General features: G+C 43.5%; 1 protein-coding gene across 2 annotated transcripts in view; it reads left to right on the top strand.

Annotated features, from left to right (window-relative positions):
* Nucleotides 1–12,812, top strand: part of GLG1 (golgi glycoprotein 1) — a 76,677-nt gene extending 63,865 nt beyond the window's left edge. The window contains exons 20-27 of one of the 2 annotated variants that reach the window (XM_081118782.1): nucleotides 446–569; nucleotides 1,256–1,398; nucleotides 1,812–1,913; nucleotides 2,841–2,948; nucleotides 4,284–4,404; nucleotides 4,992–5,098; nucleotides 7,827–7,990; nucleotides 9,009–12,812. In XM_081118782.1, coding sequence (XP_080974908.1) covers nucleotides 446–569; nucleotides 1,256–1,398; nucleotides 1,812–1,913; nucleotides 2,841–2,948; nucleotides 4,284–4,404; nucleotides 4,992–5,098; nucleotides 7,827–7,990; nucleotides 9,009–9,084 — 945 coding nt within the window. In that variant the 3' untranslated portion in view covers nucleotides 9,085–12,812. Of the gene's footprint in view, nucleotides 1–445; nucleotides 570–1,255; nucleotides 1,399–1,811; nucleotides 1,914–2,840; nucleotides 2,949–4,283; nucleotides 4,405–4,991; nucleotides 5,099–7,826; nucleotides 8,374–9,008 lie in introns of those variants that run through there. The other variant, XM_081118781.1, reaches the window with a different exon arrangement.
* Nucleotides 12,813–13,717: the final 905 nt, after the last annotated feature.

The following is a 13,717-nucleotide window of genomic DNA, read 5'->3' as shown; positions in this document are numbered from 1 at the left end:
ACACTAAGAAGTGTATAGAGGCTAGCCCTGTAGTTAAGAGATAAGCCAAATGGGTCCTTTCCACACATCCCTGCTCACACTGGTTAGTGGGTAATTCCTGAGTTTCCCATTGGAATTGGGTAGATATTTGGCCACCTGGTACAATGTTATATTCATGCTTAATAATGTATAAGCTCATGAGATGCCATGTAATGTAACAGCCATGAAGGTAAGGAATCAGCTCTATGCAAAGTAGGAAGCACTGAAGTGGGAGAAAGAAATGGAGAGCTACAGTAGAGAATAGGTCAAAAACGGCGAACTTGAGGCTGAGTGCTTATTCAGGCTTAGCCATGAGGCTGCTTCTGTCATAAGCTTCTCAGTAGATGTATGGATGATCCAGGTGATACAGATGGTGGTAATTGCCACATTTGGATAGCCGTTTTTAGAAAACTTTGATTCTTTGCAGAGATTCTGTCCAGAAGCAGATTCCAAAACCATGTTGCAATGCTTGAAACAAAATAAGAACAGTGAATTGATGGATCCCAAATGCAAACAGATGATAACCAAGCGCCAGATCACCCAGAATACAGGTAACATCTTGGCTTGGCTTTCTTGGTCCTACACTTAAATGGAACTGAGTGGGCATATCCATGTCTAATTAAACTGTAGGTGCTTTGTTGCTTGTGAATTTTAAGGGAGAACCTAGATATAAGCAAAAGGACTTACTCCTTCCTTGAATAGTATCCAGAAGAACAGAATGAACGCCATGGGAAAGAAGAGGCTGAAAAAATAGGAAACTGCCTTTGAAGGGCATACAAAAGAAATCAGGTCTAGATTTCTTGAAAAGTGTAGAAATTAATAAAACGTCATGCATGTGGCAGGCAAATATAAGGGTAATCCATTTTAGAACAGAAATTTCATCTCTTGAGTTGCAAGACCTTGTCACTAAATGGGCAGGGTGAGTTGGATATTCTGTTCTCAGTATTTTCAAAAATAACTCATGTGGGGAAGGTTGTTGATGTCTGCTTGATTTTTGTGAGGACTACTTGGAAGATCAGTCTAAGACCCTGAAGAGTTGGTGCAGAATAGAAGCATTCCTGATTTGTATTTCTGACTAAAAACAATATAGTGAGAGCTCAGTAAACATTTATTGAATAAGCAAATCAGTGGTTTATTTGTGGTCATTAATATAATATGCCCCTTTTTGGAATGTGGATCTCTAAAAATTTGTGAATCCAGTTGGAATATTTTATAATCTTACCACTTTCTGCTCTAGATTACCGCTTAAATCCTGTGTTAAGGAAAGCCTGTAAAGCTGACATTCCAAAATTCTGTCATGGTATCCTGACTAAGGCTAAGGAGGATTCGGAGCTAGAAGGTCAAGTCATCTCTTGCCTGAAGCTGAGATATGCTGACCAGGTAAATGGTCCTGGGCTCTCAACAGAGAGGCATATTTAGGGAGCTTTCTCTATTCCTGGCAGTGGTTCTCTTTGGAAGCCTTAGCTCGGTCCTACTTCCCCAAGACTTTTTTTTTCCCCATTGCTTTTGAGAGAGAGTGGAAGGGGAAGAGAGAAAGAGAGGAACACCAATGTGAGAGAGACACATTGATTGGTTGCCTCCCGACCGGAGCCAGGGATCCAGCCTGCAACCGAGGTACGTACCCTTGGCCGAAATTGGACCCGGACTCTTCACTCCGCAGGCCGATGTTCTATCCACTGAGCCAAACTGGCTAGGGCCCCAATACCTTTTTTTTATACTTCCCCCAAGTCAGGGGCCAAATAAAAAGCTGCAGTTGTCTAAGAGGCTGACATATCTCCCTTTGTCACATGTAGCGCCTCTCTTCAGACTGTGAAGACCAGATCCGGATTATTATTCAGGAGTCTGCTCTAGATTACCGACTCGATCCTCAGCTCCAGCTACACTGCTCAGATGAGGTAGGATTTGGGTATGAAACTGGTTGTGAACAGAGCTGGTCAGAGAAGTTTTATTGGAGAAAAGTTCTTTACTCTCTTTTCCTAAGCCTGACTTCAGGGTTAGTTGAAGGCCCATCTTCTAGGCTTTCTATTGTGTGAGTTCCTGGTTCTCTGTAACACTGAATTAGACTTGTCACTGTACAGTGCTGATTCTGTACTTCTCTATTAAATAAGAGCATCCTGTTATTATATCTATGTACATATAGTTTGTTCTTCCCTTCTCCTAATTCTCACAGTCAACCCAGAACACCCCAAGACTTGTCAGAAAGATAAAAGTGCTCCTATAATAGCTCTAAAGAAGTTCCTGTCCTTGGAAATTGACTTCCTAGCCAGAAAAGGCCATGTGAAAAACCATGTTCAGCGTAGGTGAACTTTAGGGGATCATAGTTAAAAATACTTTGAAAAAGCCTACTCAGAGCTGTCCAAAGAAGATTAAGTTTTTAATCCGTGCTGCAAGCTGTTTCAAGACGTGTGTGTGTGTGCGCGCATTTCCAAATTGTGAGCCTGAGTCAACCCTGAACCTCTGTAAATGTCAAGCATTTGCTTAAATTTAGTATTTTACTTGCTAAGTAACCTTCCTCCTGTGGAATCAGGGAGTAGTCTGTGATTCTAGTCCTTGGCTAGACCTGGGACAGTCTGTCTCAAATCTCAAGGCTGACGGCATGAAGATATGTGCATTGACTGGTTTTTGACTCTGTGTCAGTCCTTGTAAAGGAAAATGGACCTTGGTGTCTCGTTCTGGAGGGAAGGGAGTAAAATCCACCGGGAATCTGTTTGAGAAGAGCCCCAGGCACATGTATGGGAGGATCACCAGATCTATACATTTCAGAGACCAAGGTTTCTGGTGACACTAGGGCGGCCTTGTTTTTTTGTGTGTCTCCTGAACAGATCTCCAATCTGTGTGCCGAGGAAGCAGCAGCCCAGGAGCAGACAGGTCAAGTAGAGGAGTGCCTCAAAGTTAACCTGCTCAAAATCAAAACAGAAATGTGTAAAAAGGTAACCACCATCGATCACCACTTCCTCCCACTTGCTTTTCTCTCCTCTTTCGCTTTTTCCTTTTAATGCTGTAGTCTGCACTTCTTAGTAATAAAATCTAAACCTTCCTTCCCAGAATGCTATGCTGTTCCCTTTTACCAAACTTTAATTTGGTTTTTGACCATTAATGGCCTGTAACTTAAATATACTTTCACATATACTAATTATTTGTGAATATGTCTCATTTCCATGACTAGACCATTATTTAAAGGGCACTCTGAGTGCAGTACCAAAGTAAAATGTCAATTCCAATGTATCAGTAAGTGTATCGCATTCATGAAAATCAATGAAACTAAAAATTCATTTCAGAAACATCACATACAAACAGATTTATCAAAATGTAACTGCTAAGCATACATTATCTTGCAAAATTGAAAATGAAATTATGTATTTGATCTTTTTAAAAAAAACTTTATCTTTTTTTGAAAATGTGTTAGTTATGTCATTGTTGAGTCAGTGTGAATATTGTGTGCAAATATTTTCATGTGCTAGAAATGTTTCCAATTTCTCATGATCTCAGTTCACTAAAAGCTAAATCTAGATATTTTCCATTGTCATCAAATGGTCCCATCTAACTTCGAGGAGGACTTTTTGAACAATATTTGAGTTTTATTTGGGGGGGTATTTTTATTATTATTGTTTTACAGGGACTACAGTCTTTCTTTTGGGAGCAAACTAAGTTTTATTTAAGAAATCATTTCTGGCCTGTCTTTACCTCCTGTAATTTCATGTATAATTAGAGGGTCTTCAGAGTTGATTTCAATTCTATTATGTTTGTATGCCTCTTCAGAACTTCTTTAAACTCAAATAAGATTTATTCTTGCAGTAGCATTATGCTCTGTCATTTTTTTTTTTCTTTTTGAGGATAATGGAGATAAGGGGAAGCATTTTGCAGACATTTACTTTTCTTTGGGAATTTTCATATAGCATATTACTCTGATTTTCTGACTTCTTAAAGTAACAACATAACTGTATTACACCAATATGAATACTAACATTTAGTGTTTAATAATATGACATACCAGAATGTCAAAATCCCAAATATGATCTTACAAGCTACTGTTTAGCAAACAGCTTTATATTCACTAGGTCCCCAAGTGTATTTGTTAAATAGGATGCTGAAAATCTGCATTCTTTGCATCAGCACCACATTGCCACCTGTCTCAGAGTAGGCGCTGTTGTTGATCTTCAACCTTCCCGCCTTGACTTTTGTTTGTACCAGAAGTATTTGCAGACAACAAATCTGATGCATTTTTTTCTATAAAAGCAATCTCTGCAATGTTCTTCCCTTCCTAGGAGGTGTTAAACATGCTGAAGGAAAGCAAAGCAGACATCTTTGTGGACCCAGTTCTTCACACAGCTTGTGCCCTGGACATTAAACACCACTGTGCAGCCATTACCCCTGGCCGAGGGCGTCGTAAGTCACCATGTTCACTCTGACTCTGTCTGAACTATCTTGGGAGGAACAAAGACTCCCCCTGAGACATCAGTTGCAGCTACTCTGTTCTGTAGCTGCAGCTCAACCACAGACATCCTCTGGGAGCTTGGTTGATGCCTGAACTAGGCCTTTGTGGCAAAATGAACTTTGGAATAATCCAGCAACTTGAACTGAAAGTTGAGTTATCAGGGAGGCATAAGTTAAGCCATCATCATGGACCTCTTTCACACCTTGTTCAATCTAGAACAGCTTTATCAGCTTCCCCAGTGGCCACATTAGGCTCAATACACAGGTTCTATGTGAGGCAGAACCTGGGAAGGTATAAAATTGTGTTTCTGTTCCATGTGTGCCCAGTAAAAATAAGATTTTAGGAGATAGTCTGGACGGTCTATCTTGGGATGAAATATTCTCTGTTAGATGTTGGGTCAGGTTTCCCAGAATAGATTTCACTTTGTTCATGCAACAGATCTGAAGTCTCTTGTGGTTAGGTAGCCTTCTCCCCAACCTTATTGAAATGTCTCGGTTCTGTATGATTTCAGATTCTTCTTATCCCTTTCCTTCCACAGAAATGTCCTGCCTCATGGAGGCCCTGGAGGATAAGCGGGTGAGATTACAACCTGAGTGCAAAAAACGCCTTAATGATCGGATTGAAATGTGGAGTTACGCAGCAAAGGTAATCACCAAGAGAATCTCCTAAAGTGGCCATCTGTTCTGTCAGTTTCCCAGTTTCTTCAAGATACTTCACTGGTTTTCTTGTCCTTATTGTGAGGCTGACAGTAGGTATATTTGAAAAAATCTGTCGTACCTTTAAGCCTCCTTGGCTGTCCGTGAGCCTGGAACCACCATCTTGCTTTGTATTGGGCTGAGTCTGCAAGGCTTTGCCAGGGCCATTACTTTCTGCCCTCAGGGGCCCACAGTCCACCACTAAATAGTGAGTCACCCCAAGGAAGGATGAGACATAAGCCAGCTATGCAAAGAGAAACTAGACATCATGCCCATGGGAAAAGAAAGCTATCTGGCCACTGCTGTTGCATAGCTGGTGTTTCTAATTTTGCATAGTGCATGGGAGAGTATGTATGTGAGACTGGCCCTCAGCTCACCTGGAACATGGAGAATAATAGGAGAGAGACATCAAGACACTAGTGAAAGTGTACAGTACCCAGGCGGACCTGGGCTGGGGCATATTCTTCCTACAGAAATTCAGCCTCAGTGAGAAGAATGAGAACAGTTCTCCTCATGCATACATTGCTTCGTAGTTTTAAAATCGCTTTGGTGGATATATTACCTCATTTAAACCTTGAAACCCTGTGAGGTGAGTGGAATGATTATTTTCCCACTTTATGGTGGAGGAAACTGACTTCAAAAATTATTACTTGCCCAAGGTGAAAAATTCAGGTTTCTAGATCCACGCTCTTTGTATCTCCCTGTGCTGGGATAGACATTCCTTAGATCAAGAGAGAGAACACAAGGACTCCTCCTTCGCCAGTTCTTCCCGTCACCCATATGCTTAAAGGTCAAGGGTAACGAGGAAGGGGGAAGGACCACAGAAAGTCTTTGATAAGGCACCGTAGCTGTCAAAAGAGCACGCACACCCCTCACCCCTTCTCCCAAGGGAACGAAGTCAGCTTTGATGTCCTTGGTTAGTTGAGGCAGCAAGAATGAAATTAGTCTCTTCTTTCCACATCAGTTGCCACTTTTGAGCTGATAAGAATTGCTTCAGGGTAACACCACTGCTTGTTTTGTGTTGACAAGTGTTGGTACTTGAATCGCATTCATCTGAAGCCTCCTGCTCTATGTTGTGTACCTGGGATGAGCATAGAAGCAGCCCAGACATCTCAGGGCCAGCCCCTTTCAGGTACCCAGGCTAAGGTGAGACTCAAAAGAACAGGTTTGTGTGCACCTGGGGAACTTTTTGGTTCTGATTCTGCCATAGCACGCTACTAGAGAGGTACATTTGAGAAAGCAGTGAGGGCAACTGAGCATGAAGACTAGTTACATAGTAAATGTCCACAGTCGGGGAAATGGGGAAATATATTCCGTTCCTGTACATTGTGTTTGCACATTATTTTTGATGTGGGGGATACTTATGATATAATAAGGAGTGAAAACAAGTCAAGATATAGAATTAGCATGCAACATAATTTCACTTTTTTTAAAAGGCATAAAACATGATGAATAAAATAAATCAGAATACATAAGAACCAGTTACCTTTTGCAAGTCACTAAACCACCTCCCACTCGTTGGGCCTCTAGATCTTCATTGTAATACGGGAATAATAAAATCTATTTGCCAGGATTGCAAACATGTACCCTTTGCCAGGACCCAGCATATTTCCCAGTCCTCAGCGTGAGGGGTATTATTTTGTTAGTGGTAGTGATTGCTGTGATGAGACTCCCCCTCTAATCTTTTTTTTTTTTTTTTAATCTTAACAGTCCCTTTTGTTTTTCTTTTTAAAAAAAAAAAGTTTTTAATTGAATTTATTGGGGTGACATTGGTACACAAAAACTACAGGTTTCAAGTGTAAAACTCAACAAAATATCATCTGCTCACTGCATCGTCCGCCTGTCACCCAAAGTAAAGCCTCTTTCCATCCCCATTTATTCCCCCTTTGCCCACCTCCACCTCTCCCCAACCCCCTTTGCCTCTTGCTGTGACCATACTGTTGTCCATGTCTGTGTGTGTGTGTGTGTGTGTGTGTGTGTGTGTGTGTGTGTACACACATTTGGTTTTTTGCTTAATCCCTTCACCTTTTTTCACCCATCTCTCCAAACCCCCTTCCCTTTCACAGCTGTCAGTCTGTTCTCTGTATCTGTACTTCTGTTTCTGTTTTGTTTGTTAAATTATTTTCTTCATTAGTTTCCACACATAAGTGAGATCATATGGGATTTCTCTTTCTCTGACTGGCTTATTTCACTTAGCACAATACTCTCCATGTCCATCTAATCTTGTGCGGTAGATAGTTACAATATTATCATCAGAAAAAAAGAGCTGTAGCCCTAGCCTGTTTGGCTCAGTGGTTAGAGCGTCAGCCCGCGGACAAAGTTTCCCAGGTTTGATTCCGGCTCAGGGCACGTACCTCAGTTGCAGGCTCAATCCCCAGCCCCAGTCAGCATGAGAGCAGGAGGCAACCAATCAGTGTATCTCCCTCACATCTATGTTTCTATCTCTCTCTCCCCCTTCCACTCTCTGAAAAACAATGGGAAAAATATCCTTGGGTGAGGATTTAAAAATAATAATGATAAGAAAAAGAAAAAAAAAGTTGTAGCTCTTGTCCCTTGCCCTTGCTCCTCAAAAGAAATAATGTAAATTAAACTAAGAATCGTGGTAGGGCAAGTTAGAGCTAACACAACCCCCAGCCCGGTTCTCTTTCAGTGGGTGATGCTATTACATGTCATTCCAGGTGGCCCCAGCGGATGGCTTCTCTGACCTCGCCATGCAAGTGATGACATCCCCGTCAAAGAACTACATTCTCTCTGTGATCAGTGGGAGCATCTGTATATTGTTCCTGATTGGCCTGATGTGTGGACGTATCACCAAACGAGTGACACGAGAGCTCAAGGACAGGTAGAGCCACCTTGACCACCAAAGGAACTACCTGTCCAGTACCGTTTGTACAGCCCTCCTGTATAGCGTACCCGCTCACCTCGTTCTTCTCAGAGGTGCACCAACACCCGTGGTAGAGCAGCAGCAGGCATCCACTCCACTGTCCCATCTCAGACTCCACCTGTGTCATGGTGTCCCTCTCCTTTCGACCATTTGTGCAGCATCAGCAGCTGGCCGCTTTGGTTATCGCCTTTGTTGGCAGACTTAGGTATACTTGCCTGTAGACAAGTCTCTCTCATACCAGTGGAAGTATCAGTACTTCCAGAACCAACTCACCTGACCTGCAACTCAAATGATTTCTTTTTTTTAAAAAAAAACCAAAAAAAAAAAAAAAAAAAAGGAAAGAAATTTTTAAAGAAAGAAAAAAATGTATATAGTAACACATCTCCTCCAAGCTTGATTTGGGCAGTGGGGTTATTTCTTCTGTGTGACTGTGTAAAATGAAGACAGGACGTTAGAGGGGAAACACACCACCCAATATGCTATATAACTGGGATGTATTACTCATTTCTCGAAAGCACCTTTGGGCCACGTCAGGGCCATGAACTTCACCAAGTGGTGGGAAACCACTAACCAGCCAACCTTGGATCCTGTTTTCTTCTGCTGAAACAGTGATGCCTTCCAGTTTCCACCCTAACAGCCACTGCTGTCAAGACCCCCAAGGCCATATGTATTTCTACGATCTCACCTCAGTGAAGTAAAGCATGAGTCTCCTGAGGCCAAAGGCAAATGGACTGGGGAGAGGATTGAAAATCTGTGATGCTGATCAGCACTAAGAGGCTGCACCCTGAGTCCCCAGGCAGCAGAATCCCAGTGATCTTCCTCCTCCAGGCTAGTGCAGGACTCAGTTGTGTTGGGATTGACTCTGCTGGGGTAGTAGTGGCTCCAGAAGCCCTGCCAGGAAGTAGTCAGTGCGAGGGAGGAGGCTCAGGGCAGGAAGGAGGAGCAAGGGTTTCATTCACTTTGCTTTATTTTTCAGGCAACAGTGCAGGTCAGAAACAATGGCTGATAAAGATTTAGCGTGGTCTCAGGGTGTGCCCGGCAGTCCACCCTGACCTTTTTGCAGGCTCAAGGCCAACTTCCCAGACACTCCTTTATGCCTCTACATGGAGAGGGCGTGGAAAGTTATTACATTAGAAGATGGAGGCTTTTTTTCTTTCTTTCTTTCCGTTACTGTGTATACGCACTGTGTTAGGCATTGGCTAAACGTTGTACTTTGGTGATTCATCAGTCTTTTCAGAATCTGAGCTTAATGGAAGCAATATTCCTAGCCATCCTCCCTTACCCTCCCAGTGTGGAGGTGACAGGTTTGGAGTGTACAGAGGGAGAGTGCAGGTATCGGTTCTGCCTGGCACAGCTTGGTTTGAATTTCGGGCATGGAGTCACAGTGGCTGCATAAGAGGGTGGTGTGTACAGTAGGAGATATATTTATATAATATATATTTTATTAACCTGTTAGACGTCCACAAAGTATTATAAATCATGTGCCTAAAACTGTCTACATAGACCATGGCGCCCTTCCTCTCCTGCCCCTCCTTTGCCACTGTCCATGTGTTCCGCGGACCTACACAACATTTGTCTTCCCTGAAATGTGTTCAGTACAAAGTGGGTCGGTTTGTGGATCAGTTGATCCAAATTACTCCTTGTCTATTCTGACTGACATATATTTGATACTGTGGTTTTCTTCTTTTTCTTTCATTTCTCCTTGCTACCCTTCCTGGAGGCAGTGGGTCCCAGGACCCAGCTGTATACCCCCCCTGCCTAGGGTAATACAAGTTGCCAAGGGGAGCCACAGAGCTGCTTGGTTCCCTCAGTCCTGCTCTTAGGGTCTTCCTGATTCTCAGCAACTGTTGTAAGATTCTTCAGTCTCATAAAACTTGAAACTCTTGGAGTCTGAGCAGTACCCCCAACCACCACCACTGTTGGACTCAATTGAGCTGGTCCAGACAGTTTGCCCTCAAGAGTTCCCACCTGGGCTGCTGAGGCTCAGGATCAAGAAGTGGGGATGTCCTCTAAATGCAGCCCCTTCCCGCAGACATGTCTGGTATGGTTTACAGGATAGGATTAATGTTCACCATTTGGGGGGCTGGTGCCATTCTCATCTGTGCAGTCTCCCTCCCAATACATGTAAAACATCTCCATAATTTAATGTGTCTCAGTATTTCTGTTCTTTTTGAGCTGAGACAATCTTATTCATTGTGTGCAACAGATCTAGAAGTTTGAGGAGTTAGATTCTTGAAACTTTTGTCACCTTTAGAAATGGTAAAAATAGAAGGGATAACTCTGCCTGTATCTTCAATTGCTTATTTTAAGAAAGCATTTCCCCATCCTACTTGGAATAGTTTTATATGACTGGTTCTTGAGACTCTAGGCAGTGTCATGAGCAGTATGCCTAGCACCGTCTGCACCTGCAGCCTACTGTATCTGTTCTGTACTGCATTTGGTATAACAAAACAGGTTCTGGAGCACCTCTGGTTACCAGCCTCATGGTTCAGTCATGATTGAATCAGCTAGTCAAGAAGAAGAAACCATGACCCTTGAGGAGGAGCTGATGACAGATTGTGGCATTTATCTCTTCTGATATCTAGCCCATGAACAGTAACATAAGGAGCAGGTGGGGTTTTTGCCAAGGCCAAGGCTCCTGGCAATTGCTGAAAATTACAGTAGCCAGGTAACTCCCCTGGCCTTATTAGCTCACTCCAGTGCCTCAGGAACTCATACTTACTGTGCTCTATGACATTCCAGAGACACCAGGAGGTCAGTCTCCTTGGCTGGAGGCACTATAAAGACAAAATCAGAAACCTGGACAAAATGTCAAGAACAAGACTGACTGCTCCCTGTACTGGAGCGTCTCCCACAGAGGGTGGCTCCTGGAGTGAGACTTCACTTTAGTGCATCCCTGGCCCTCCTCTGCTATTGCTGCTGTCCCGAAAGAAGCCTGCTAGCAAGATGCTCCGAGATGGGAGTCCTAGCAAAGGCTCAGGTTCTCCCATTACCTGGAGACCCTCTGCCAACACTCCCAGTCCCAGTTCTGTGGATCCAATCAGCTCGTTCTGAACCAGGGCATCCTTAGAAGCTAGGGGAATTCTAATATTTAGTGAACAGGTGTTGACTTGAATTCATTGCAGGCCTTCAGCGATCTCACATCCTGCACTTACTGTCCTGGGGGACAGAGAGCAGTTCTGCTGGTGGAGAGAGAAAGATTCTGCTCTCCTAGAAGATACGACAGAAAATTACTATTAGAGTTCATCTCTTCCCATTTCCTGAGGCCACATAATAGAAGAATCCAACAGTCGAGAGGTCTGTAGCATTCATTTACATTTCATCAAAGTGGAAAGGGAGTTATATGCTGACTTCCTCTACCTTCCCAAGAGAAGAGCCACTCATATATACGAGTGTGACTTCTGGAAATGTCTCCCATCCTCCCCACCCCCAGGCTGTGGTACTACTACTAGCCCAAAATCCCCGCTACTGTGATTCATCAGGGAGGGGTAGATTACTTCATGGGACCTCCTTTGTTAGCTGACCTCAAAGTTTCTCTGAGAAAAGGCCTTCATTTCCTATTTCTTCCCCTCCTCCAACAAAAAAAGAAATGCTCTTCACAGATAACTTACACTAAGTAAACACATGTGGAGAAGGAAACTAGAATTGAGACCCTTGGAATCCAGCCCGCCCAGCCTGACACATTCAACCTGAATTTTGGCCATAGAACAAAAAGAAGAATATGGCTTTCAAATGAGGTGCATTTTGATGTGTTTACTTGTATTTCAGCTGCTTATAAATTCTAAAAACCTCAGAGATCCCTTTTATTTCTCACTGTTTGGACAGCACCAAAGCAGTGCTATAAAATGCAGCAATCCAGTGTCCTGGGTTTTCCTGGGCTTTTAGAGACACTCCTCACCTCCACATTGGTCTTTGATTCCCAAAGGCCTAGGCCCAGAGCAGATGTTGTTCTGGCCTGCTTCTCTCTCGTTGTCTTCAGTTGCCCACCTCTCTAACTCCACTGCTCGTAGTCCTCCTCTCCACCAGGCAATCGAGAATCACGTTAGGGCAATCAAGTGTGAAGCTGAATCCCCCTTCCTGGCCAGACCTCAGACAGCAGATAAGTCATTAGCAGACAGACTGACTCTTCAGAGTGGCAAGTTCCCCCAACCTATCTAGTGAGGTCACTGGAGACCCAGGGACTATTTGCATCTGAGCTCAAAGGTGTGACAGTCAGCTGGGGCTGGTGGTGACAGGATCCTGACAGTGGTTTTCTCTCCTTCCCCCTTCCCAAGATCCACTGCAATGCGCAGGTAGGGATGTTGGGATACATGCAGTGGAGAAATCTCCCTGGGCAAGGAGAAAATTCAGATAGTGCCTCTATATTTTGTTTTTGCCTTCACCCAACATAGAATTGACACCTGGACCCAGAGCCCAGCAGGCCCTATGTCAGACATGGTAGGGTGGTTTAAACAGGTCCCCCAGTCAGACTGCAGTGTACTGGATGGAGTGGCTTCTCCCAGCACAGTGTTCCCATGTCAGTCCAAGCAGGAAAACAGACTGTGCAGCAAATGCTGTGTGAGATCTTAGGCCTTTAACTTTTTTTTAAGAAAGAAAAGTAAAATTAACAAGCCTCTTTTGTAAATGATTTTCCTTTCTATGTATAAAATCCCTGCAGTTCCTTGTTTTTACATGTTCATGCTGTGTAATTTTGAGATGTGACTGAGATTCTGAACATAATGTGCATTTTTTTCTGTACAGATGAAATGGGAGAATTTAATAAAGAGTTTGCAGGTTTTTACTTGTTAAACCTTCTCTGTGGTGACTGGGAGGACTCTCCAACCACCTGCTCTGCTAGTAAAAGTCGATGGAGCTGTGAGCACCAACTGTGAACTTGTCACTGATGCTCACAAAACTTGTTAGGTTTTTAGTATTCTTGGTTAATTAAGTCAACCAGAATAGGACCACAGGACTTTTAGAAGAGAGAGGGAAATCAGATCTGGGTTTTTCTGACTCTCAGACTGATGTATCTAGAATTATTCATTCTACTGCTGTGTTTAGGCCATGTCCTGAGGCTCCTTCCTGGGGAGAGCACCTACCTGGAACCTCTTATAGATACAACACATGGATGGTACCTGGTCTAGTGGCTGCCTTCCAGTTGAGGTACAGAGGTAGGCCACATTTACTTTCTGTGCCCTGACCAGTCCTGGGGTCAGTGACTGCTGTGACACCCTTGCTGAGCCTTTTCTTCTACCTCCTCCACTCAGCAAAGCTAATTTGCATCTGGGTGTTTAAAAAATAATAAATGAATTTGCAAGGTAGCAAAGATTTCTTGAAGTCGTAATGTCCGTAATAGGATTCCAGTAATTGGATGTTTGGTGAGAAAGGAATGGGTAACCTGGGACCCACAGTTTCTTCTTAGAAACTTCAAATCCATTTCGGCAGCTATAACGTAGGAGGTGGTGGGCCTGGGTATAGAGTGGAGGCTGGGAGAAGGCAAAGAGTAGAGGAAAGGCCTTTTGAGTCCCAACTACAGATAGTCCTGCATGTAGGAAGCTGTGGGCAGCCATCAGCCCTGAATGGGAGCAGTCTAGTACCAGGTGCTCTTGAGTATCCTAGAGGAGCTGCCTGCTTGGTGTAAGTGTAGGCAATGAGGTGCAGGGTTCAAGCTCTCTACCCCGGTACCTCACAAGGGAAAAATGGCTC

This window comes from Miniopterus schreibersii, assembly GCF_964146895.1.
Source record: "Miniopterus schreibersii genome assembly, chromosome: 18".
NCBI classification, from domain to species: domain Eukaryota; kingdom Metazoa; phylum Chordata; class Mammalia; order Chiroptera; family Miniopteridae; genus Miniopterus; species Miniopterus schreibersii.
Note: the sequence above shows the minus strand (reverse complement) of the source record. Positions and strands in the feature narration are given on the sequence as shown.